Source organism: Gorilla gorilla, chromosome 15 (genome assembly GCF_029281585.2).
Source record: "Gorilla gorilla gorilla isolate KB3781 chromosome 15, NHGRI_mGorGor1-v2.1_pri, whole genome shotgun sequence".
NCBI classification, from domain to species: domain Eukaryota; kingdom Metazoa; phylum Chordata; class Mammalia; order Primates; family Hominidae; genus Gorilla; species Gorilla gorilla.
Window position 1 is genome coordinate 123,535,202 of NC_073239.2, and position 22,918 is coordinate 123,558,119.

General features: G+C 39.8%; 1 gene segment (V, D, J or C); it reads right to left on the reverse strand.

Annotated features, from left to right (window-relative positions):
* Positions 1–8,696: 8,696 nt before the first annotated feature.
* Positions 8,697–10,477, reverse strand: LOC101129135 (immunoglobulin heavy variable 3-49-like). The segment is given in 4 exon segments: positions 8,697–8,791; positions 9,945–10,080; positions 10,165–10,271; positions 10,375–10,477. Coding segments are annotated over 4 exon segments (384 nt in total).
* Positions 10,478–22,918: the final 12,441 nt, after the last annotated feature.

The following is a 22,918-nucleotide window of genomic DNA, read 5'->3' on the forward strand; positions in this document are numbered from 1 at the left end:
TTATAACTTCCCACAATCTTCCACATAAGTTTATGGGTATCCATGTGCAGAAGAAAATAAATGGACTGGCTAGACACAGTGAGTCACTCCTGTAATATCAGCAGTTTGGGAGGCCAAGGCAGGCAGATCAAGAGGTCAAGAGTTCGAGACCAAGCCTGGTCAACATGCTGAAACCCTGTCTCTAATAAGGTATTCTTACATTAAAATTATCACAATTTTAAGGAACCCTTGAACTCCCTTGGCGACATGTACTCCTACTAGCACTGTGGCGTTATGGTCCTCTGCCTCAAGGACGTATCTGTTATTGCCCCATGACTTGATGGCTGGAACAAATACATTTAGAGATTTTACCTCCAATACTAGCCTTTGCCACACGGTATTTGGATGAGGCAGAACACTCAAAGAGATTCATGTATTATGCTCACTCCTATCACCAACAGATTAAAGCTGCCATTCCAGTATGTCTTTTTAACAACAGCCTGTTTCAATTTTAGGCAGGAAAATTTATGTATTAGAAAAAATTTTAGAGAAAAACTTTCCTTGAAACACTGGAAGGAATCTTATTAAATATTTTTATGAACACTATGGTAAAACTCCATGGAGTCAGTCCTTGGGATTTGTTTTGCAACTCAATAAGTAACTAAAAATTCCACACAAATGGAACACTACTCCCATAGAGGGAATTTGTACATACTTAATTAATAGTCCAGCCTTCACTAAGAGGCACTCTCCTACGGGAATCCAAAACTTAACAGATCTCTGTAACCTGCTGAAGTCTCAATGGACTTTACCTCTATGCAGCCATAAATGCAAAGGCAAATTTTGTATTTTTCTGCATGAGTGATCTGGACACACCCTTGGCATTTTAACTGAATTTCACGGAAACATGATTACTTACTAGGAACTCATATTTAATGGTATTCAAAAACTCATCACCCTTGTGATGGGGTGACAATAGGTGCCTTGGAGAAATATGCTGATGCTTCACTTGAACAAGTTCTAGACTCTTCCCTTGGCTTCATGGTTTCTCACTCAGTACAGATATGTCTAGGAACAAAACCCAACACTGACATCCAGCAGTTTCTTCTCTTGTGAAATTTATTTGTTTCTTTGTTTTCCTGTCTTTCTCTTATTCTCTCTCTTGCCTTCTCATTATGATTTTCGCTGTATCATTCTGAAACCTGCTAACATTACGCATCTTGAATCATGCCAATTTCCAGCCTCAAAAAGAAAAAGGTGCAAACTCATAATTTTCTTAACAAGGTAGAAAACTTCCTGCCTTTCCACCAGATTCATTAGAGACTCCCAATGAGAATCATGATGAAATGTTGTGTGTTTTTGGATCATACCTCAAAACTGAAACTGCTTTTTATAATGGTTTTTCCGTTTGTATTTCCACTATTGTGCAAAGTTGTATGAAGACTCCAAAATAAAAGAAAAATAGAAATACCTGATGACTCAGCAAATCCTATTCTGAGTATGTTCTAAAGAAGATAAAATCACTGCCTCATAAAGGCATGTGCACTCCATGTTCTCACAGCTCTATTCACAATAGCCCAGATATGAAAGCAACCTCAGTGTCTGTAGGTGGAGAAATGGATATAAAAATATAATCGATGTAGGCAATAGAATATTATTCAGCCATAAATGTTGATATCTTGTCATTTGCAACAATATGAATGGAAGTGGAAGCCATAATGTTAAGTTAAATAAACCAAACACAGAAAGACAAATATTGCATCTTCTTACTTTTATGTCACAACTAAAACATTGGATTTCCTGAAGACAGAGAGTAGATTGTTGTTTACCAGAAGCCTGGTTGGATACAAGAGAGAAGAGGATAAAGAGAGGATGATTACTGAAGACAGATATACAGTTATATAGGAGAAATACAACCTAAATGTTTGATAGATGAGTAAGGTGACTATAGCTAACGATAATCTAATATATACGTTAAAATAGCCAGAAGAGAGTCGTTCAAATGTGCCTAGCATAAAGAAAATATACACGTTTAATGTGATAGATATACCAATCCTGATCTGATCTTTACACGTTTATAAATGCATCAATATATTACATGTTCCCATAAATTAGGTATATCTATTATATGCCTATAAAATAAATATATAATCTCCATGGCATGGTTTTACAAAAATATTAAAAAGTTCTCCAATTTATGTAAAAATACAAAAGCTTTAAACAGCCAAAATAATTTTGGGTAAAATATAATTGAATATATCATATTCTATAATTTCAAAATCAAATCTATGTAAACCAAAACAGTATAATGCTGACATTTAAACAGACATATAATCCAACAGAACATTACAGACAATCTGGAAGTCCACCAATTTCTTCCCAATAAACTGATCTTTGATGAACTGCCAAGAACACAGAATAGAGAAAAAACAGTCTCTTCAACAAGTGCTGTGAAAATTGGGCATCCATATGCAGAAGAAAAAAATGGACCTTATCTCACACAATACATATAAATCAGCTAAAAATGGATTTAAGACTTAAAGACCTGAATATGTGGTACAAAGTTATCCATGTATGGTTTGGAACAAAATGCAAATTAGCACAGCCATTATGAAAAAACAACATGAAGATTACTCAATGAATTGAACATAGAATATACCCACTTCTGAGTATACATCTAGAGAAAATAAAGGGAGTGTGACAAATATATGTTTATTGTGAGATTATTCATAATAGCCTAGATATAGAAAATAGGTCAATGTCCATCTATGAATCAACAGATAAAATGTGGCTTATTCCTACCTAAAAGTGAATATTATTCTGCCTTTAAAAATGAGGAAATTCTAACATTTACAACACATAGAGGACACTTTGCTAAGTGGAGTAAGATAGACACAGAGAGACAAATGTTGCATGGACTCATTTATATGTAGAATCTAAAATATTCATGCTCTTGGGAACAGAGAAGAATAGTAGTTCCCAGAGGCTGGGAAGAGGAAAAAATTGGGTGATGTTGGTCAAAGGTTATAACTTTCAGTTATGCAGGTTGATACAGTTTGGCTCTGTGTTCCCACTCAAATCTCATGCCAAATTGTAATCCCTACATGTTGAAGGAAGGGCCCAATATAAAGTGATTGGGTAATGGGGTGGCCTTCCTCTTTGCTGTTCTCCTGATAAAGTTCTCAAGAGATCTGTTGGTTTAAAAGTGTGGCACCTCCCCTCTCCCTTGCTGTCTCTCTCCTGCCATCTTGCAAAGATTTTTGAATCCCCTTTACCTTCGGCCATCATTGTGTGTCCTGATGCCTCCCAGTAATGCTTCCTGTTTAGCCTGAAGAACTGTGAGTCTACTAAATTCTTTTCTTCATAAATTACCCAGTCTCAGGTAGTTCTTTATAGCAGTGTAAGAATCAACTCATACAGAAAATTTGCACTAGGAGTGGGCACTGCTATTAAGATACCCAAAACTGTGGAAGTGACTTTGTAACTGGGTAATGGACAGAGGCTGGTAAAGCTTGGAGGTCTCACAAGAAGACAGGAAGTTGTGGAAAAGTTTGAAACTTTCTAGAGGCTTACTGAATGGTTTTGAACAAAATGCAGATAGTTATACAATAAAGTCCAGGCTGAGATGGTCTCAGATGCTAAGATGAAGAACTTCTTGTGAACTGGAGTAAAGCTCACACTTGCTATGCTTTAGCAAAAAGACTAGTGGCATTTTGCCCCTGCCCTAGAGATCTGTGCAATGTTGAACTAGGGAGAGATGATTTAAGGTATCTAGCAGAAAAAATTTCTAAGTAGCAAAGCATTCAATATTTGCCCTGGCTGTTTCTGAAAATGTAAGTCATATGCATTCATTAAGAGATGGTCTGAAATTTGAACTTATGTTTAAAAGGGAAGCAGATCATAAAAGGTTGAAAAAAATTGCAGCCTGACCATGTGGTAGACAAGAAGAATCCATTTCCTGGGAAGAAATTCAAGCGGGCTGCAGAAATTTGCATAAGTAATGAGGAGCCCGATGGGAAAAACATCTCGAGAGCATTTCAGAGATCTTTGCTGCGGTCCCTCCCATCACAGGCCCAGAAGCCCAGTAGAGAAAAATGGTTTCATGGTCCGGGCCCAGGACCTGACTGCTCTGTGCAGCCTTGGGACATCCCTGTCCCTCTCCTGCCAGCCATGGCTAAAGGGGCCAAGGTCCAGCTCGGGCCATTGCTCCAGAGGGTGCAAGCCCTAAGCCTTGGTTGCTTCCACGTGGTGTTGAGTCTGCGGGTGCACATAAGGCAAGAGTTCAGGTTTGGGAACCTCCTCCTAGATTTCAGATGACATATGAAAATGTCTGGGTATTCAGGCAGAAGTCTTATGCAGGGTTGAGCCCTAATGGAGTACCTCTACTAGGCCAGTGTGGAAGGAAAATGTGGTGTTGGATCTCCCACAGAGAGTACCCACTGGGCACTAGGCACTAGATGCCTCGTGGATCTGTGAGAAGAGGGGCACCTTCCTCCAGACTCCTGAATGGTAGATCCACCAACAGCTTGCATGCTGTGCCTGTAAAGCCATAGAAACTCAATGCCAGCCTATCAAAGCAGTCATGGGGACTGTACCACGTCGAGCCACAGGGTGGAGCTTCCTAAGGCCTTGGGAGCCCAGCCCTTGTATCAATGTGTCCTGGATGTGAGACGTGGGGTAAAAGGAAATTATGTTGTAGCTTTAACACTTAATGGCTGCCCTACTGGTGTTTGGACTTGCATGGGGCCTGTAGCCCCTTTTCTGTGGCCAATGACACCCATTTGGAATGGGAGCATTTACCCAGTACATGCACCTCCATTGTGTCTTGGAAATAACTAACTTGTTTTTAATTTTACAGGTTTATAGGGGGAAGAAATTTACCTTGTCTCAGAGGTGACTTTAGACTATAGATTTTTGTGATAATTCTGAAATGAGTTAAGCCTGGAAGACTGTCGAGAAGGCATAATGATATTTTGCAATGTGAGAAGGACATGAGATTTCTGATAGACCATGGGTGGAACGATATGGTTTGGCTCTGTGTTTTCACCCACATCTCATGTCAAATTTTAATCCCCAAGTGTTGTAGCAGGTGTCTGATGGGGAGTGATTGGATCACGCGGGCGGTCTTCCCTTTTGCTGTTCTTGTGACAGAGTTCTCACAAGATCTCAAGGTTTAAAAGGGTGGCGCATCTCCCCTTGCTCTTTCTCTCTCTCCTGCCAGCATGTGAAGACGGTCCTTGCTTCCCCTTCACTTTCCGTGATGACTGTAAATTTCCTGATACCTCCTAGTAATACTTGCTGTTAAGCCTGCAGAACTGTGAGTCAACTAAACCACTTTTCTTCATAAATTTCCCAGTCTCAGGTAGTTCCTTACGTTAGGGTGAGAATGGACTAATACACAGGTTGAAATAGTTCTGGAGATCAAACCTACAGCAATGTGACTATACTAACGAATGTTGCGTTATAAATATATCTTTTGCCAGACAAGTAGATATTAGGTGATTTCATCACACATACACAATAAATTAAAGGCATAAAATGTTAACTCTCTGAGATGATAGGCATGCCAATTACCTTGATCATTATGAGCATTTCCCTGAGAATATCAATACATCAATTGGTGTACCTTAAATACAGAAAATTTTATTTGTCAGTGATAGCTCCATAAAGCTGAAAAGGTATAATGCATACTTATATTTCAACATATTTTATCAATAAAAATGTGTGAATATAAACAGAAGAACTTGTACAAAGATATGTATGACAGTTTAGTTTATGATATTTATATTGGAAACAAATTTAAATTCCATCAACAGGAAAATAGATATACATATTGTCACTTATTCACTTAATGAACTGATTTATTTATTTAATAATCTGTCATTTATTAATGCAATGGACTGATTCAGATATGAAATATCTATATGTGTATGAGTACATACATATTTATACATATGTTGACAAAACCTTGATAGATGCTATCACATGAATGAACCTCACAGATAGTAAAAGCTTCTTACAAAAATGAGCTATAATATTTTATTCCATGTATATGAAGTTCAAAACAAGAAAATGGACCTATAGTGACAGAAATCAGAACATTTTTCTATTTGCATTTCTCTGATGATTAGTGATGTTAAACATTTAAAAAATATATTTGCTGGTCACTTGTATGTGTTCCTTTGAGAAGTGTCTGTGTCATTTGCCCACGCATTAGTCCATTTTCAAACTGCTAACAAAGACACACCCAAAACTGGGAACAAAAAGAGGTTTAATTGGAATTACAGTTCCACATGGCTGTGGAGGCCTCCAAAACACGGTGGCAGGTAAAAGGCACTCCTTACCTGGTGATGGCAAGAGAAAAAGAGGAAGAAGCAAAAGCGGAAACCCCTGATAAACCCATCAGATAAACCCCTGATAAGTCTCATCAGATCTGGTGAGACTTATTCACTACCAAGAGAATAGCACGGGAAAGACAGGCCCCCATGGTTCAATTACCTCCCCCTGGGTCCGTCTCACAACACATGGGAATTCTGGGAGATACAATTCAAGTTGATATTTGGGTGGGGACACAGCAAACCATATCAGCCCATTTTTAATGGGGTTATTATTATTTTTTGCTTCTTGATTTGTTTAATTTCCCTATAGATTCTGTACGGCTTTGTTGGATGGAATGTTTGTGAATATCTTTCCACATTCTGTAGGTTGTCTGAGTACTGTGCTGTTAGTTTTGTTTGCTTCTTTGTTTGTTTTGCTGAGCAGGAACTCCTCAGTTAATTAGGCCCCACTTGTCTATTTTTCTTTTTGTTGCAATTGGTTTTGGATACTCAGCCAACATTTTTTTGTCAAACCTGATGTCAAGAAGAATATTTCCTAGGTTGTCTTCAAGGATTTTTATGGTTTGAGGTCTTACATTTAAAACTTTAATGAATTTTGTGTTAATTTTATACATGTTGAAAGTAGACATCCAGCTTCAATCTTCATCATATGCCTAGCCAGTTGTCCCAGCACCATTTATTGAACAGGGAGTCCCTTCCTCATTGCTTGTTTTCATCAGCCTTATCAAAGATGAGATGACTGTAGGTGTGCAGCCACGCACCACTCAGAATGGCTATCACTAAAAAGTCAAAAAACAATGGATGCTGGTGGGACTGTGGAGAAAAGAGAACACATACACTGATGAGGGGAATATAAATTGGTGTTTCCACTTTGGAAGTCAGACTGGAGATTTCTCAAAGAACTTAAAACAGAGATATCATTTTACGCAGCAATCCCACCACGGGGTATACACTGAAAAGTAAGCAAATAATTCTACCAAAAAGACACATCCACATCTATGTTCATTGCTGTGCTATTCACAGTGGCAACGACATAGATCAAACCAGATGCACATCATTGGTAGACTGAATATACAAAATGCGGTACATCTACAATGTATAATACTACACAGCCATGAAAAAGAATGAAATCATGTCCTTTGCAGTAAAATGAAAGAAGCTGGGGCCCTTAATCCTAAACAAATTAATGTAGGAGCAGAAAACTGAATACCACATATTCTCCTAAGTAAGACCTCAGCATTGAGCACACACGGACATAATTATGAGAATGATAGACACTGTGGACTGCTGGAGAGTGGAGGGAGAGGATGGTGGAATCTGTACTCCAAACCTCAGCATCACTCAATAATCCCCTGTGACAAATCCAAACATTTACCCTCTGTATCTATATTAAATTTGAAAAAAAATTCCTTATGTGAGAGCTGACTGGAAGCACAGAAGAGGACACTTGTTGTGGAGATGGACCTGCTCCTCATCATAACTTAGATGCTGGAGACAAATGTGTGCACATTTGCCAGAAACCCTCAAACTGTACATTGAAAATATATGTATTTTGTATAGGTTAATTTTATCTCATAAAAATCAAAAATTGACATTTGTAGGAAAATATTTATATTGAAATTAAAATATTAATAATATGTATATGAAAATTAAAATGCAAAATGTAAATGTGATTATTATGATAATTATTAAAATGCATTCAGCTCTATCTACTAGAATAAAATCCCAGAAATAAGAAAGATAAAGGTGGCATCTTAAAATGAAAAATTAATAAACACACATGTCACGGATAAGTAAAACATGGCTAAAAAATATGTGGAACATTTTATATTATTAGTTATAAAAGTTAATAAACTAGTGATATAATATTTTAACCTGATTTATCAGGATAAATTTCTAATATTCTGTATAAAATCACAATTGGGGACAGCCGACAGGAAAATAACAATATTTGCAAATTCATGTTCTAAATGTTAATATAATCTCAATGTTGGCTCAGCTATTACACCTGAAATTTGTAATTATATCATTTATTTGTTTGAGTCTTTGGAAAAATTAATTTTAAGAGATGACTTAGCAGAATCATCTACAATATGGAGATATTAGCATCTCATCTACAAATAAATTGAGAATCCATAATACATGTATATCCTGATAAGAAACCCTGTTCCATGGAAAAGGGCTTATCCTATTTGGTTGTGATACATTACTGTTAAAATTATCACCTTCACGATGATTTAGAAAATTAAAGCAAAGCGTGATGAATTGAAGCGTGATGTTGCTTGTTTGGTACAACAGCGGGGTGAGGATAATGAAGAGCCCTGTGATCCCGAGGAGATGGCCTAATCCAAGGAGAGGGAGGCTCCAGGTCGTGTGGACTCACACGGGCTCCTGCTTCTGCCCGTCCCGCAGCCTCTCCAGGAGTCTTCGGGAGACAGGGGTGCAGATGGGCCCTCGAGATGATCCAGTGAGATCTGGAAGCGAAGAAAAAGATAATGACCTGGGATAAATTAAAATATTAAAATAAAGAAAATTATTGTAATTTCACAAATTATGGTTGTTTATATTTATAAGGTAAGAAGCAATGTTATGATTTGTGAGTACAATATGGAATAATTAAGATAATTGAGAAATAAGATAATTATCATTCACCACCTCAAATTCTTATCGTATATCGTAACAACATCTGAAATTTACTGTTAGCTCTGTTGAAATGACCAATATACTACTTTTAAATGAACAAATAGAAATAAATTCATGTAAACAATTAAAAATAACAAATCAATTATAAATTACTCTAACATTTATATTTACTTCATCATTATGTGTGATTCCTTAGGACACATTTTTAGAATTATTTTATTGTAATGTTTAATATAAATCCCCATGCTTATATGCATAGGTCTGCATGTTTATACATCTTTTTTCTTTCTTTCCTTCTTTTCTTCCTTCCTTCCGTTCTTCCTTCCTTCCTGTCTCTCTCTTGCTTTCTCTCTTTTCCTTCCTTCCTTCCTTTCTTTCTTTCTTCCTTTTTACTTTCTTTCTTTCATACAAAGTCTCGCTCTGTCGCCAGGCTGGAGTGTAGTGACACTCCACTCCACTCACTGTGACTTCCGCTTCCCGGATTCAAGCAATTTTCCTTGCTCAGCCTCCCAAGTAGCTGGGATTACAGGCGCCCCTCACCACGCCAGGCTAATTTTTGTAAATTTTTAGTGTAAACGGGGTTTCAGGCCTAAACAACTGTCTATCGTTAAAAGTGTTTGTCCCTATAGCTATGTAGTTGCTGATGTCAACAAACGTTAATAAAACTCTGGAAGAATCAGTGCAAATAATTAGGAATGTTTATTTCTTGAAAGTATACACTTAAAAATATCTCCATAGAGTTGTAAAAATTACCAAAATTTAAAAACTCATGATAATAAATGAACAGTAAATACAAGTAATAAAATATCACAGCCTAGAAGGGTCGAGTCCTGGGAAGATAAACGTGACTTTTCCAGCCAAGGAAAAAGGAAACCTCCCCGTGCACCTGCTCCTGGGACCTGTCCCGCCCTCAGTGGGTCCCGAGCGCTCCCTGGTGGCCCCGCGTGCCCCTGCAGGGAGGTTTGTGTCTGGGCTCACACTGACCTCCCGTCACTGTGTCTGTGGTACAGTAATACACGGCCGTGTCCTCGGTTTTCAGGCTGTTCATTTGCAGATAGGCGATGCTTTTGGAATCATCTCTTGAGATGGTGAATCTGCTTTTCACAGACGCGGCGTATTCTGTTGTCCCACCATAAGCTTTGCTTCTAATGAAACCTACCCACTCCAGCCCCTTCCCTGGAGCCTGGCGGACCCAGCTCATGGTATAATCACCAAAGGTGAATCCAGAAGCTGTACAGGAGAGCCTCAGGGACCCCCCAGGCTTGACCAAGCCTCCCCCAGACTCCACCAGCTGCACCTCACATTGGACACCTGCAAACACAGAGACACCAAGGTCAGAAACTGCCACACATATCCACTATTTCTACCACTCATGTCCCCTCACACTCAGTATCTCTAGTACACCATGAATTACCTTTTAAAAAAGCAACAAGGAAAACCCAGCTCAGCCCAAACTCCATGGTTGGTGGTCTGTGTTCAGTGCTGATCACCAAGTGGAAACTCCTGGGAATCTCACGACTGGGGCTCCCCTCCCAGAGCTGCAGGGTCAGGGCTGGGCTCATTTTCATCAGCAGAGGGAGGGCCTTATTTGCATGTCTCCTACTATATAGCAAGCACTGGGTGGGACACCTGAGGAGAGGACGGGGCCCAGATAAGATCACTGCGTCTTGCAGGAGTTTGGTGACAATGATGGTATTTGGAAAATATGCTGTCTTATTATAAAATTATGCTGTGATAAACACCTTGAACTGATCACCCTATTTAATTTTCCATATTTGTATAAATTACATTTTGTCAGTCAGTGGTCTCTCCATGTACAGATGTGGAAGTAAACCACACACGGAAAAGGAACTAAGTATGTATGTTAGAGCTCATGTTTGGGGTGAGTAATCCCTGGTATCTTGGCCTGGGCTCCTCATCACTGGCCCCAATAACTCTCTGAACCAACTCCAGGACAAAGCTAAGTGTGCCGAGTGTGGTCTGTGAAACCCACTTTCTGTAGTGAGAACGTGCGTGATTTTGCTGCATTTTAGCATTCACCTAAAGATATCGTGAGAACTAGGGTTCAGGCAGATACATTCTTAAGTATTTCTGAAATTTAATGTACATTTTTCTCTTTCTATCACTCCTTCTTGTCTAACTTTCAATTTTTGCTTGTAATAAAGTTTATAACGTTTAGTTTACAGATAATAAACTTTCACATATTTAAAGATTACAGTTGATAAATAACTGTAACCATCATCCTTATCAAGTTGGACAAGAGAATTCTCAACATTTCCTTTTGTTCTTCTGTGTTCTTTCTTCTTTTCCTTTCTTTCTTCTACCATTTCCCTGGCGACTACTGATCTTTACATTGCTGCAAATTCATTTTAATTTTTCAGAATTTATAAAAATGAAATAACATAGTATATATTCTCATTTGTTTGGCTTATTTTAGTTAGCATAAATAGATATTTTACTTTGTAGTTGGGTATATCAGATGTTTACTTATTATAAATGCTGGGTAGCATTCTAGCAAACAAATTTACTATAATTTGTTTTTCTATTAAGCAGCTAAACAATATATGAATTTTTTATTATTCTGGATGTTACTAAAAATTTGCTACTAAGCTTGGAAATGTACAGAAAAAAGGAATATATTTTTCTTATTTTTTACAACTGCATCAACAATAACAGATAAACATGGAGGATGGAATTTTGCCAATTTTCTTTAATATTTCTGATAAAATTTCAAAACACACAACAAATCTGAAGCTTAGGGAGAAGCAATTTCTTGTAGAGAGTAACAAAGCCAGGGTTTGAAATTACCTAAGGCAGAGTCTGGAATATAAAATATTGTCTGTTCCAAGAAAAAATACAAATATATATTGGACTGCTTGAAATTGCTGAGTGTGGGAAATGTTTTTTAGTGTGAAATTTTAAGGGACCACATGCCCAAAAGCAACCTATCCTCTTGAATCCCTTTCCCCAAGAAAGGGGACAGTTACCAAAATCTTACTTTCCCAAAGTGTCTTTCTGGGAGAGAACAAGATCCTCGACATCTGAAATGTATTCAGACCCAACTCCATTAATCCCCCTACAGAACTAAGAATTTACTCTGCAGGGACAAGCTACTGAAACCAGAATCCTAGGAGCACTGGTTCAACCCTACAGGAATTGAGATGGGAACAGAGGTCCTCACCAAAGATCTATTGAGGAGCAGCTCCCCTATCTTGCTTATGGAATCAGAGCCTTAGTCTGCAGGGCAAGGCAGAAGATCTGGAAGGTGATGACACTGATTGAGAACACTGGAGCTGTGGGAGGGAGCACCTGGGTAAAACAGGAGGACTCTACCCCAGGGAAAGGGGCAAGAACATCCAGACCAGCATCTCATATGGAGGAGGGTCAGGAATACTCACAGGGTCATGCCCAGACTCTGGGTCACAATGCCTTCCTAGGAATATGGAAAAAGGAATATGGACCTAGGAATATAGAAAAAGGAATATAGACCTAGGAATATGGAGTCTTTAGCCTAATGTCTTTAACCGATTTAGAAACTGTCAGTTAAATAAAACAATTGAATGCACCTGAGGGAGCTGAAAGAGATTCTCTGGGGTACAGAACAGGTTGAAGAGACAAAGTCAAGCAGACAAAAAACAAAGAAGGTATCATTGGAAGATTTGTAATCTCTGGTGGACGTAGAACAACAGAGTTCAATTAGTTTTTGAAACCCTTAAATCAGTCTTTAGTAATTTTATATGATAAAATAATCAGCCTCATCAATGGAGTCTTATCCCCATCAGGGATGAATATCCGTGTGGGCACGTGGTGCATTTCTGGTCATGGAGGCAGGGGAGATGGTTGGTTGAGGCATTCATGGTCCTTCTGAACAGAATTGCAGAAATGTCTCTGCCCCTTTTCCAGCCAATATTTAACATATGTGTGTGAGCCTTGGGAATGTTGTCACCATGTCACAGCATGATGGGAGTCCCCTGGGGGGTGAAGCTGCCTTTCTGGATGCATCAGTGTGGAAAATTGAGAAAAGAAACTGCCTGGGCACATGAGCTGTCAAATTATTCAATCCTGGAGCCACTCACTTCCAGACTTCCTGTTTCATCAGGTCGTGATTTTCCTCATTGTTTGGTCAGCCTGGGTTGTCTTTCTTCACTCTCTGCTAAAATAGTCACACATAATAATCCGGAGGCTTTGAGATAAGTAAGTGACTAATTAGATAGTTAGAACAAGTCCCAAGTGAATTTACTGTGTGGTTAACAATGTGACAGACAGGAGACATGGCTGGATACTAAGCGTGTTCACATCTATTTTATCTAGATTAGCAAAATATCTTGTGTATCCGTTAGGTAATATTGCCATTGAGACCCTTGATTTAACATTAATTCTTGATTAATAACATTTAAATAATAAAAGTGGTGGTTACTAATTAATAATATATATTACTAGTGCAAATTTTCACTTAGGATATATTCCTCTACCTGATGTAAAATCAGCCCAGAAGGCAGAAGTTATTGCACGTATTAGAGCTTGTCAATTAACCAAAGACCAGGATTAAATACAGATGTTCTACTGTAATGCAGAATTTTAAACTGTGCTGCAGGCAGAGGAGGTTTTTAAATCTTCTGGAAGCCCCATCAAAATGGCCAACAAGAAAAGACACTTTCAAATAAACTCCTACATTCTAGAGACCTTACATATAAATTTGAAACTAACGCAAACAAAGAGAAAAAAAAAATCTAGTATGGAAGCTGGAATAATGTTCTGGCGCATCATTACACCAAACACTCAGTCTTAACCTGGTTTGTAATATTATCCAAACAGAAGGCATTGCCATTGCTCGTATCATACAGAATCAATCCCGCTCACAATATTCTGGATATGTTGAAAAAATGGCATCTTTAAATTTAAAAATTATAACCACTTTAATAAAATATGGAAACTCTCTTGGCCAAGAGTTATCCCACAAGCACTACGGCATTACATTCCCTCTCTCAGGACTCATCAGTTACTGCCCTATGACTTGGGAGCTGGAAGATTCACACATTTAGAAATTTTACCCTCATTGCTCACCTTCCTCCTACTGCAGGCGTGTGTTACACAATATTGAAAGTAATTTTTTATTATACTCACTCCATCACCAAAAGTTTAAGGTTGCCTTTTTATGTCATCTTTTAATAGTAGTTTGTGATCTTCAACCATGAAATTATCACTATTGGAAGAAACATCAGGAGAACACTCTGCTGTTGAAACTATTGAAATAAATCTTATCAGACACTATTAACCAAAACGCTGCAGAGAAAATTCAGGGCATCAATTCTTGGATTAATATTTTGCAACCAAATAATCAATTCTGAGCAGACACGGTGGCTCATGCCTTTAATTCCACCACTTTGAGAAACAAAACCAGGGGAATCACGTGAGACCAGGAGCTCAAGGCCAGCCTGGGCAACATAGAGAGACCCCATTTCTATGAAACAATTTTTTTTAAATCAGCTGTGTGTGGTGGGGCACCTCGCTAGTCCATGCTACTCAGGAGGCTGAGACAGAAGGATTATGTGAGCCAGAAGTTCAAGGTAACAGTGAGCTATGATTATGCCACTGCACTCTAACCTGTGTGACACAGTGAGGCCCTATCTCTAATTATACTAATAATAACTAAGAATTTTACACAATTGTAAGGCACCTCAAATATAAGATATTAAACTGAGTATCCTCAAAAACCCTCTGGTGGTTCTGATGTTTTGGAGCAGACAGTTCACCTAAGACATTCAGAATAGGTGGATGATTTTAGATAGTGAAAAGTCTCCACACAAGACATTGGAACAGGACCCTTGTCTAATCCCCTGCCCCATGCCTTTCACCTCACTCTCCTTGTTTTCCTCCTAATTTTCATTATGATTTGCTTATTCTTATAAGCAGTCTTCTCCTTTTTTGTAGGCCTGGTTGTTGTCCACCCATATTGGGCTGATATTTTTTTACTCTTTTTTTTTTTTTTTTTGAGATGGAGTCTTGCTCTGTCACCCAGGCTGCAGTGCAGTGGTGTGATCTCAGCTCACTACAACCTACGCCCCCTGGGATCAAGCTATTCTCCTGCCTCAGCCTCCTGAGTAGCTGGGATTACAGGCGCCCACCACCACAACCCAACTATTTTTTTAAAAAATATTTTTAGTAGAGACGGGGTTTTACCATATTGGCCAGGCTGGTCTTGAACTCCTGACCTCATGATCCACCCACCTCAGCCTCCCAAAATGCTGGGATGACAGGCTTGGGCCACCGCGACCGGGACGATTTTTATAGGTGCTACATAGAATAAGTCATCAGACTATTGTTTTGATGTCTGACTGCTGATAACTTAAGGCTCATTCCTCCATCATCTCCTTTCTTTCCCACATGAGGTGAATCTAGTTAGGAATCACAGGAGTTACCCGATTTGAAGACATGTAGATGTTCAAACGCCACAAAATCCTTTCTTGAGTGAGAACCCTCACTCTGCCCACACCACCAAGCCACTATAGGAACCCTGAGCCAGTCTCCTTTCTTGCTCTATCGAGCCATTTTGGACATTCCTGAGACACCAGCTGTACTCTCAGCAGACACCTGAAGAGTGTAATTAACCTTTCCGTATTCACATGGGGGAGTGTGCCGCACCCACAGATGTGACATCCACATGACATTTTAATTGTGATCTCTTGGCCTTTTTATGGTATCAACTAGAACTGATGCTGTGAGCCTGTTGCCACGTCTCCTAACCACAGGACACACCTGTTCCCTGAACCAACCCCAGGACACAGCTGGACATGCCTGATGTGGTTTCATTAACCCCCATTATGTAATGAAATCATGACATCATTTTCTTGTATTCTAGCGTTTCCCTAAAAATACAGGTGGACTTAGGGTTTATTCGTGTGTATATCCAGGAGTCTTTGGTTTCTTATGTATATCTAATTAAATCTTTAATTCTGTGTTGAGAAATTTAAAATTTCTTCAGTTTGATGAGTGAAGTCCTTATGCTATTGTTCTGTGATTTTCTTTTTTTATTTATCATACATTTTATTCATCTATGTCTAATTTTCTACAAAATTATACTTGTTTTAACTTGTAATATTTTAATAGGGTGAAATTCACAAATAATAGGCATCCCATAATGTGTACGATTTGATTAATAGTGACATAACTATTACCTTCATCAACATAGAAAAAACTCCACTACCCTCAGCATTTCTTCTTCATTTCCTACAATTTCTGGTTCCTAACCCTTCCCTCCTCACACCAGGTCCAGAGTCAACTACTGGTTTTCTTTATGTAACTTTAGATTAGCATTCATTTTATAGAATTTGTAAAAGTGGAACAGTATGTATGTACTTGTATTTGTTTGTCTTATTTTAATCATCATATATACTTGTGAATTTACACTTGCTGTTGAGAGTATCCAGCCTTACCTGATTGTAACAATCGGTGTTCTTCCAGTGAGCGAATTTACCACCATGTGTTTACTGATTAAGCTGCTGATTGATATTCAGATTGCTTTCAGCCTCTGGGTATTATGAAAAAAAGCTGCTACTCATCTTAGAGAAGCACGCAGCTGAGAAACACAACGTTCTTATTCTTACAACAATATGAACGGTGGCTAAACTGGAAAAGCTGCGCTTTAATCAATTGTCTTCAACACATCAGGTAATTGAAGTTAGAAAATTCTCTGTGTGTTTCAGTTTGTGAGCTAGAGAGGAGTGAAGAAGGGAGAAAGAGGAGAAAGAGACACAATTGACCATGATTTATGAGGTTCTCAAATAAATCCAGGGACTCAGAGTCTTAATGGAAAAGTTCCGCATAAGATGGAGGGGACGGGCCGGGCGCGGTGGCTCACACCTGTAATCCCAGCACTTTGGGAGGCCAAGGCGGGCGAATCAACTGAGATCATGAGTTTGAGGCCAGCCTGGCCAATATGGCGAAATCCAGTCTCTACTAAAAATACAAAACTTAGCCGGGCGCGGTGCTGCACACCTGTAATTCCGGCTACTCGGGAGGCTGAGTCAGGAGAATCGCTTGAACTCGGGAGGCGGAGGTTGCAGTGAGCCGAGATCGCGCCACTGCACTCCAGCCTGGGTGACAGAGCAGGACTCCAAAAAAAAAAAAAAAAAAAAAAAAAGGGAGAGGACGACTTGATGCACCTACTATGGTTATTTATTTACATAAATGCCATTTTCTAATAATACAAAGAATCACGTACAAGAGAATAAACATAGTGGCGGGTGTCCAGCGGTGAAATACGATGATGATGCCAAACCCCATCTCCAGCACCTTTTCCCCCATTGCACCTGCCTTGATGTGTGTCCTGAGCGCCCCCTGGTGTCCCGAGGGCCTCCCGCAGTTCCTGAGCTTCCCTGCAGTGAGGTTTGTTTCTGGGCTCACAATGACTTCCCCTTGCTGTATCTTTTGTGTAAAAATTCATGGTTGTGTACTCGTTGCTCAGGTAGCTCAGCTGTAGAAGAAACTGTGTTTTGGATGTGGATCTGGAGATGGTGACTGGACTTTTGAGGAGTGGGTTGCGTTGTGCTCTCCCTCATGACCTGTGCACCTGATTCACTCCAGTCCCTTCCCTGGGGAGCTGAGGGATCCAGCTCCAGCAGGAAGCACTGGTTGTGATGGAGAAGCAGAGAGACAGCACAGATGAGGGAGAGGGTCTGTGAGTTCCTCGCCAGGCCAAGAACTCACGAGAAATACAGATGTCGGCATGCACAGGTTCTGAACAACACGTTGAAATTCACAAATATGCATATTTTCATGAGAATGAAAAGCTCAGCCTTTTGAAATTTGTGAATCCCCTAGAACAAATAGTGGATACTAAAGTTAGAATAAGAATAATAAATGGTCACTTATTTTCTTCAAACTTTCAACCAAATAAGAAAGAGAATCTGCTGTCAGGGGAACGGGTATTGAATTATTACCTCTGTCTATGATAACAGTGATTTTTCAGAATCTGGTTGACCTGTGATAGCCTAAAGGATGTCCTAATCCTGAATCCACAATTAGACCTGAGCAGCAATCATGGGCCATGGAGGTCGCCTCACATGAGGGAAGATCTGACTCTGCAAAGCTGCACACGGGAGTCTCTGCAGGCCCTGAGTTGTACAGTACCTTCTCCCTCAGACTCAGAGTAAGGACAATGTGCTCTTTATCTGGGGAAGGTGAGGGTTAGTGTGTGGAAAGAACCAAACTCACTCTAATCAATATCTCTGTACTTGGACAGAAAGCAAGGTTTACAAGAATCAATGAACTTGGGATAAAGTAGGACGTTACAATTGTTTGCAGGCTGCACGCTTGCTTCTCCATGTCATCTGAGAGAACCAAGGAAAATCATGTTTTCTTATGTACATTTCCATAAAAGGTGTTTCCACCCTGAGAACGCACCCCCTATACTTCCAGCATCAGGGAGCACCTGGACCAGGCACCCGGCACAGCTCTCTGACATCATCACCCAGTTTTTGACAAAGAGACACATCCTGGAGCTCCTCCCAAACAATGACTGTGCACAGTGAAGATGCTAACGCCTGGCTGCTGCTGGGCACATGGGGGATTCCCGATGGACAGCTATGTTCCAGGAGGAACCAGCAGCCTTGATGGACTTAGCTTAGACCACAGGGTTGTTGGGAAGCTCCATCAGACTCCCACCTTCTCCAGCACTGTTGTGAGATCGGCATAGTGGGCTGACAGTGTCTACAGCCTCACCCGGCCTCCTGCGCACTTTTCTGCCTCTTGCCTCTCCCCTACACTCCACCACCTGCACCTTACACTAGACACTTACAAACACAAAGACATTTTGGTCAGAACCTGCCACACATAATTACTGTTTTTTCACTCATATCCACTCACAGTCAATATCTTTAGTTCTCCATTATTCGCCTTTGTGACAAATGACAATGTTTCCTCCTATAGTAGCAAACTTTACTAACCCAGAGACATCAGTGGTAGGAGCAGATCCATAAAGACAGAGGCCCAGGCGAACTGTTGGATGCAGAGGAATCCACAGATCTGGAAGGAAAGTAGACCTTTGCCTTCACCTGCACCTGTACCTGCCCCTGGAACTGTCCCTGCCTTTTGTGTGTTCTGAGTGCCCACTGCAGCCCAGCCTCCTCCCTCCTCCCTGCAGGAAATTTTGTGTCTGGGCTCACACTGATGTCCCTTCATTTGGTACCTTTGACTCAATAATACAGAGCCATATTCTCAGCTCTCAGACTGTTCATTTGCAGATACAACCTGTGCTTGGCATTGTCTTTGGAGATGGTGAATCTGACCTTCACAGAGTCTGCATATTATGTCTGACTTCCATCATACATTATATCTACTACTCACTGCAGCCCCTTTCCTGGAGCCTGGCAGATTCAGCTGATCTAGTAGCTACAGAAGGTGGATTCAGAGGATGCACAGCAGAGTCTCAGGCACATCCAGCTTGTGCCAACTCTCCCCAAGACTCCACCACCTGCACCCCACACTAGACACCTACAAACACAGAGACATCTGAGTCAGAACCTGCCACACAGAACCACTGTTTTTTCACTCATATCCACTCACACTTCATATCTCAAGTTCTCCATTATTTGCCTTTTAAAATAATGACGAGAGAAACCCAGCTCAGCCCTAACTCTATGGTGAGCCATGCTTGTACAGAGCTGATCATCAAATCCAAACTCCTGGTAATTCTGGACTAGAGATCTTCTCCCAGAGTTGCAGGGTCAGGGCTGGGCTGGTTTTCATCAGGAGAGGGAGGGCCCTATTTTCTTGTCTCCTCCTCTGTAGCAAACTCTGATGTGGGACCCCTTAGAAGAGAGCAGAGCCCAGAGCAGAAGTGAGACTCCTGGAGGAGTTTAGTGGTGATGGCAGCATTTGGGAAAATATAATTTCTTATTACGTGATTTTCCCATTAAAATTACTAAGCAATTATTATTTTATTTCTATTTTACATAGTTGTAAAAATAGAAATATAACCACATTAACAAGAGTTTAAGAGATATGAAATGAGAAATAGAAAACAATAAGAAAGGAGGAGACTTCAACACCTCACCCTCAATAATGTATAGAACATCCATAAAAAAAATTCTTAGGAAACCCGTGGACTTAAACAACACTATTGAACAAACTGACCTAACAGACATCTACAGAACATTCCAACCAAGCACAGTGTAATATGCATGCTTCCCAAGCACACTATAGATATTCTTCATGATAGGTTATATGTTAGATAAAAAATGGCTCTCAGAATTTAAAAAAGTCATGCCAACCATTCCCTAACTTCTTCAGAAAATGATGAGGCACCAACCTTCTAAGCTATTTCTAAAAGGCTACAATTACTGTATTGCCAGTGACAGACAAATGCAAAGGAAGAAAATTAAACTTCAAAGAAATATTTATACAAATGAACTACACCAAAATAATAGTCAACTAAGTTCTGTAAGACTTTAAAAGGATCATGCAACATGACAAACTCAAATTTCCAGTCCATTGACTCAAATGTCAGCCTCCTCTGGCAAAACCCCCAGAGACACACCAAGAAACAATAATTTCCCAGCCATGTAGGCATCCTTTAATCCAATCAAATTGACACCTAGTATCAACCATCAAAAGCCCACCTCTTGTGAACTTAGCACCCCTACACATCTAGCTGCAATCATGCTTGATCTCCAAATAAAGACAATAATAAGGTCATAATTATGCCTAACATAACACAGCTATCCTTCATACAACTGAAAGTGCACTAATCCTTAACCTACATACATACCACTACATACGGTTAACAACATTTAAATGCTGATAGGAAGTCAATAAATCTTGTGACACATGATAAAAAGAAAACAAATTCAATGAAAACAATTAATATATTTTTGTTTGTTTGTTTGTTTTTTAGGTGGAGTCTCAGTCTGTCACCCAGGCTGGAGTGCAGTGGTGCAATCTTGGCTCACTGCAACCTCTGCCTCCCGGGTTCAGGGTTCAAGCTATTCTCCTGTCTCAGCCTTCTGAGAAGCCTGGGATTACAGGCGCCTGCCACCACGCCAGGCTAATTTTTGTATTTTTGGTAGAGACGGGGTTTCACCATACTGGTCAAGCTGGTCTCGACCTCTAGACCTCAGGTGATCCGCCCACCTTGGCCTCCTAAAGTGCTGGGATTACAGGTGTGACCCACCATGTCCAGCACAATGAAGATATTTTCTTAGTACAGTTACACACATGCAGAAATATATTCTTAACAAGATATGGAGAAAAGACTCACGACAATTACGGTCCCCACTTCTGGTCGTATGGTCATTCCTGGTATTGACAACTACCTTCTTCCACTACCCATTCTGTATTTGTTTTGCCTTCAGCAAGTACCTTGGCTGGTCAGGTTTTTTAATCTGGGTGAAGACCCAAACTTTTATTTCTGAAGTATCTGGGCCATTTGTATTCCTGCCTGAATGAGGTTGTTTTAGTTTCCCATTGACCTTAATCCCTTGGCAAAGTAATACTAAGAGATGCCCTAAGAAATCTCCTGTATTCCAGACATACTCTGTCTCACCTCCATTGTGGAGTAGTAGTCTGATTTCAAATTAATAGTCTGGGTCAATCATCCCAGCCATTCAAATTAGAGAGTTTTTTTTCAATTTATGTAAATGCATGTCTTTGAAATTTTGAATGGGATTGCATTGAATCTGTAAATGCTTAGGTTAGGGTGGACATATTAACAATGTATGTTCCAGTAACACAAGAACACAAGATAGCCTTCCATTTATTTGTGTTTTCTTCCATTTTAATCAATATATTATAATTTTCAATGTGCAGATGTTTTGTATCCTTGTTAAATTTATTTTGGTAAAATTTATTTTATGAATTTTAAGCTGTTGTATTTAGATTTATTTTCTTGGTTTTAATTTTGAATAATCATTTTTTAGTGTATATGGAAGATACTTATTTTTGTAGGTTGATTTTTGTTTAATTTCAATAGCTTTGGGGGTAAATATTTTTTTGTTAGATGGAGGAATTATATAGTACTAAATTCTGAGATTTTAGTGCATTCATCACCTGAATAGTGTACACTCTACCTAAAGTGTAGTTATTTTCTCTCTAGTATCCATCCTATTCTTTCCCTCTGAGTCTCCGAAGTCCCTTATATCACTCTGTATGCCTTTGCAAGTTCATAGCCCATCTCCCACTTATAAGTGTGCAAACACAGTTTTTGCTTTTCCACTCCCGTGTAACTTCACTTACACTAATTACCTCCAGCTTCATCCAAGTTGCTGCAAAGGACATTCATTATGCCATTCCCTTTAATGGCTTGGTAGTATTCCATGATGCATATATGTCCAATTTTCTTTTACTTTTCTTTTCTTTTTTTTTTTTTTTGAGGCAGAGTCTTGCTCTGTCACCCAGGCTGGAGTGCAGTGGTGCAATCTCGGTTCACTGCAGCCTCTGCCTCCCGGGTTCAAGCAATTCTCCTGCCTCAGCCTCCCGAGTAGCTAGGACTCCAGGTGCACGCCAACAGGTCCGGCAAATTTTTTGTATTTTTAGTAGAGATGGGGTTTCACCATGTTGGCCAGGATGGTGTCGATCTCTTGACCTCGTGATCCCCCCTCTTTGGCCTCCCAAAGGGCTGGGATTACAGGTGATGTCATATTTTCTTTATGAACTCATTGGTCAATGGGCATTTAAATTGGTTTCGCATATTTTCAATTTTGAATTCTGCTGCTATAAACATACATATACACGTCTTTTTCATATAATGACTTTATTTCCTTTGGTTAGCTCTCCAGTAATGAGATTGCTGGATCAAACCGTAGATCTGGCCAGGCGTGGTGCTGCACGCCTGTAATTTCAGCAATTTGGGCGGCCGAGTGGGGAGGATCAGCTGAGGTCAGGAGTTGGAGACCAGCCTGGCCAACATGGGGAAACCCCTTCTCTAAAAAAATTCAAAAAACAATTAGCCAGGCATGATGGCG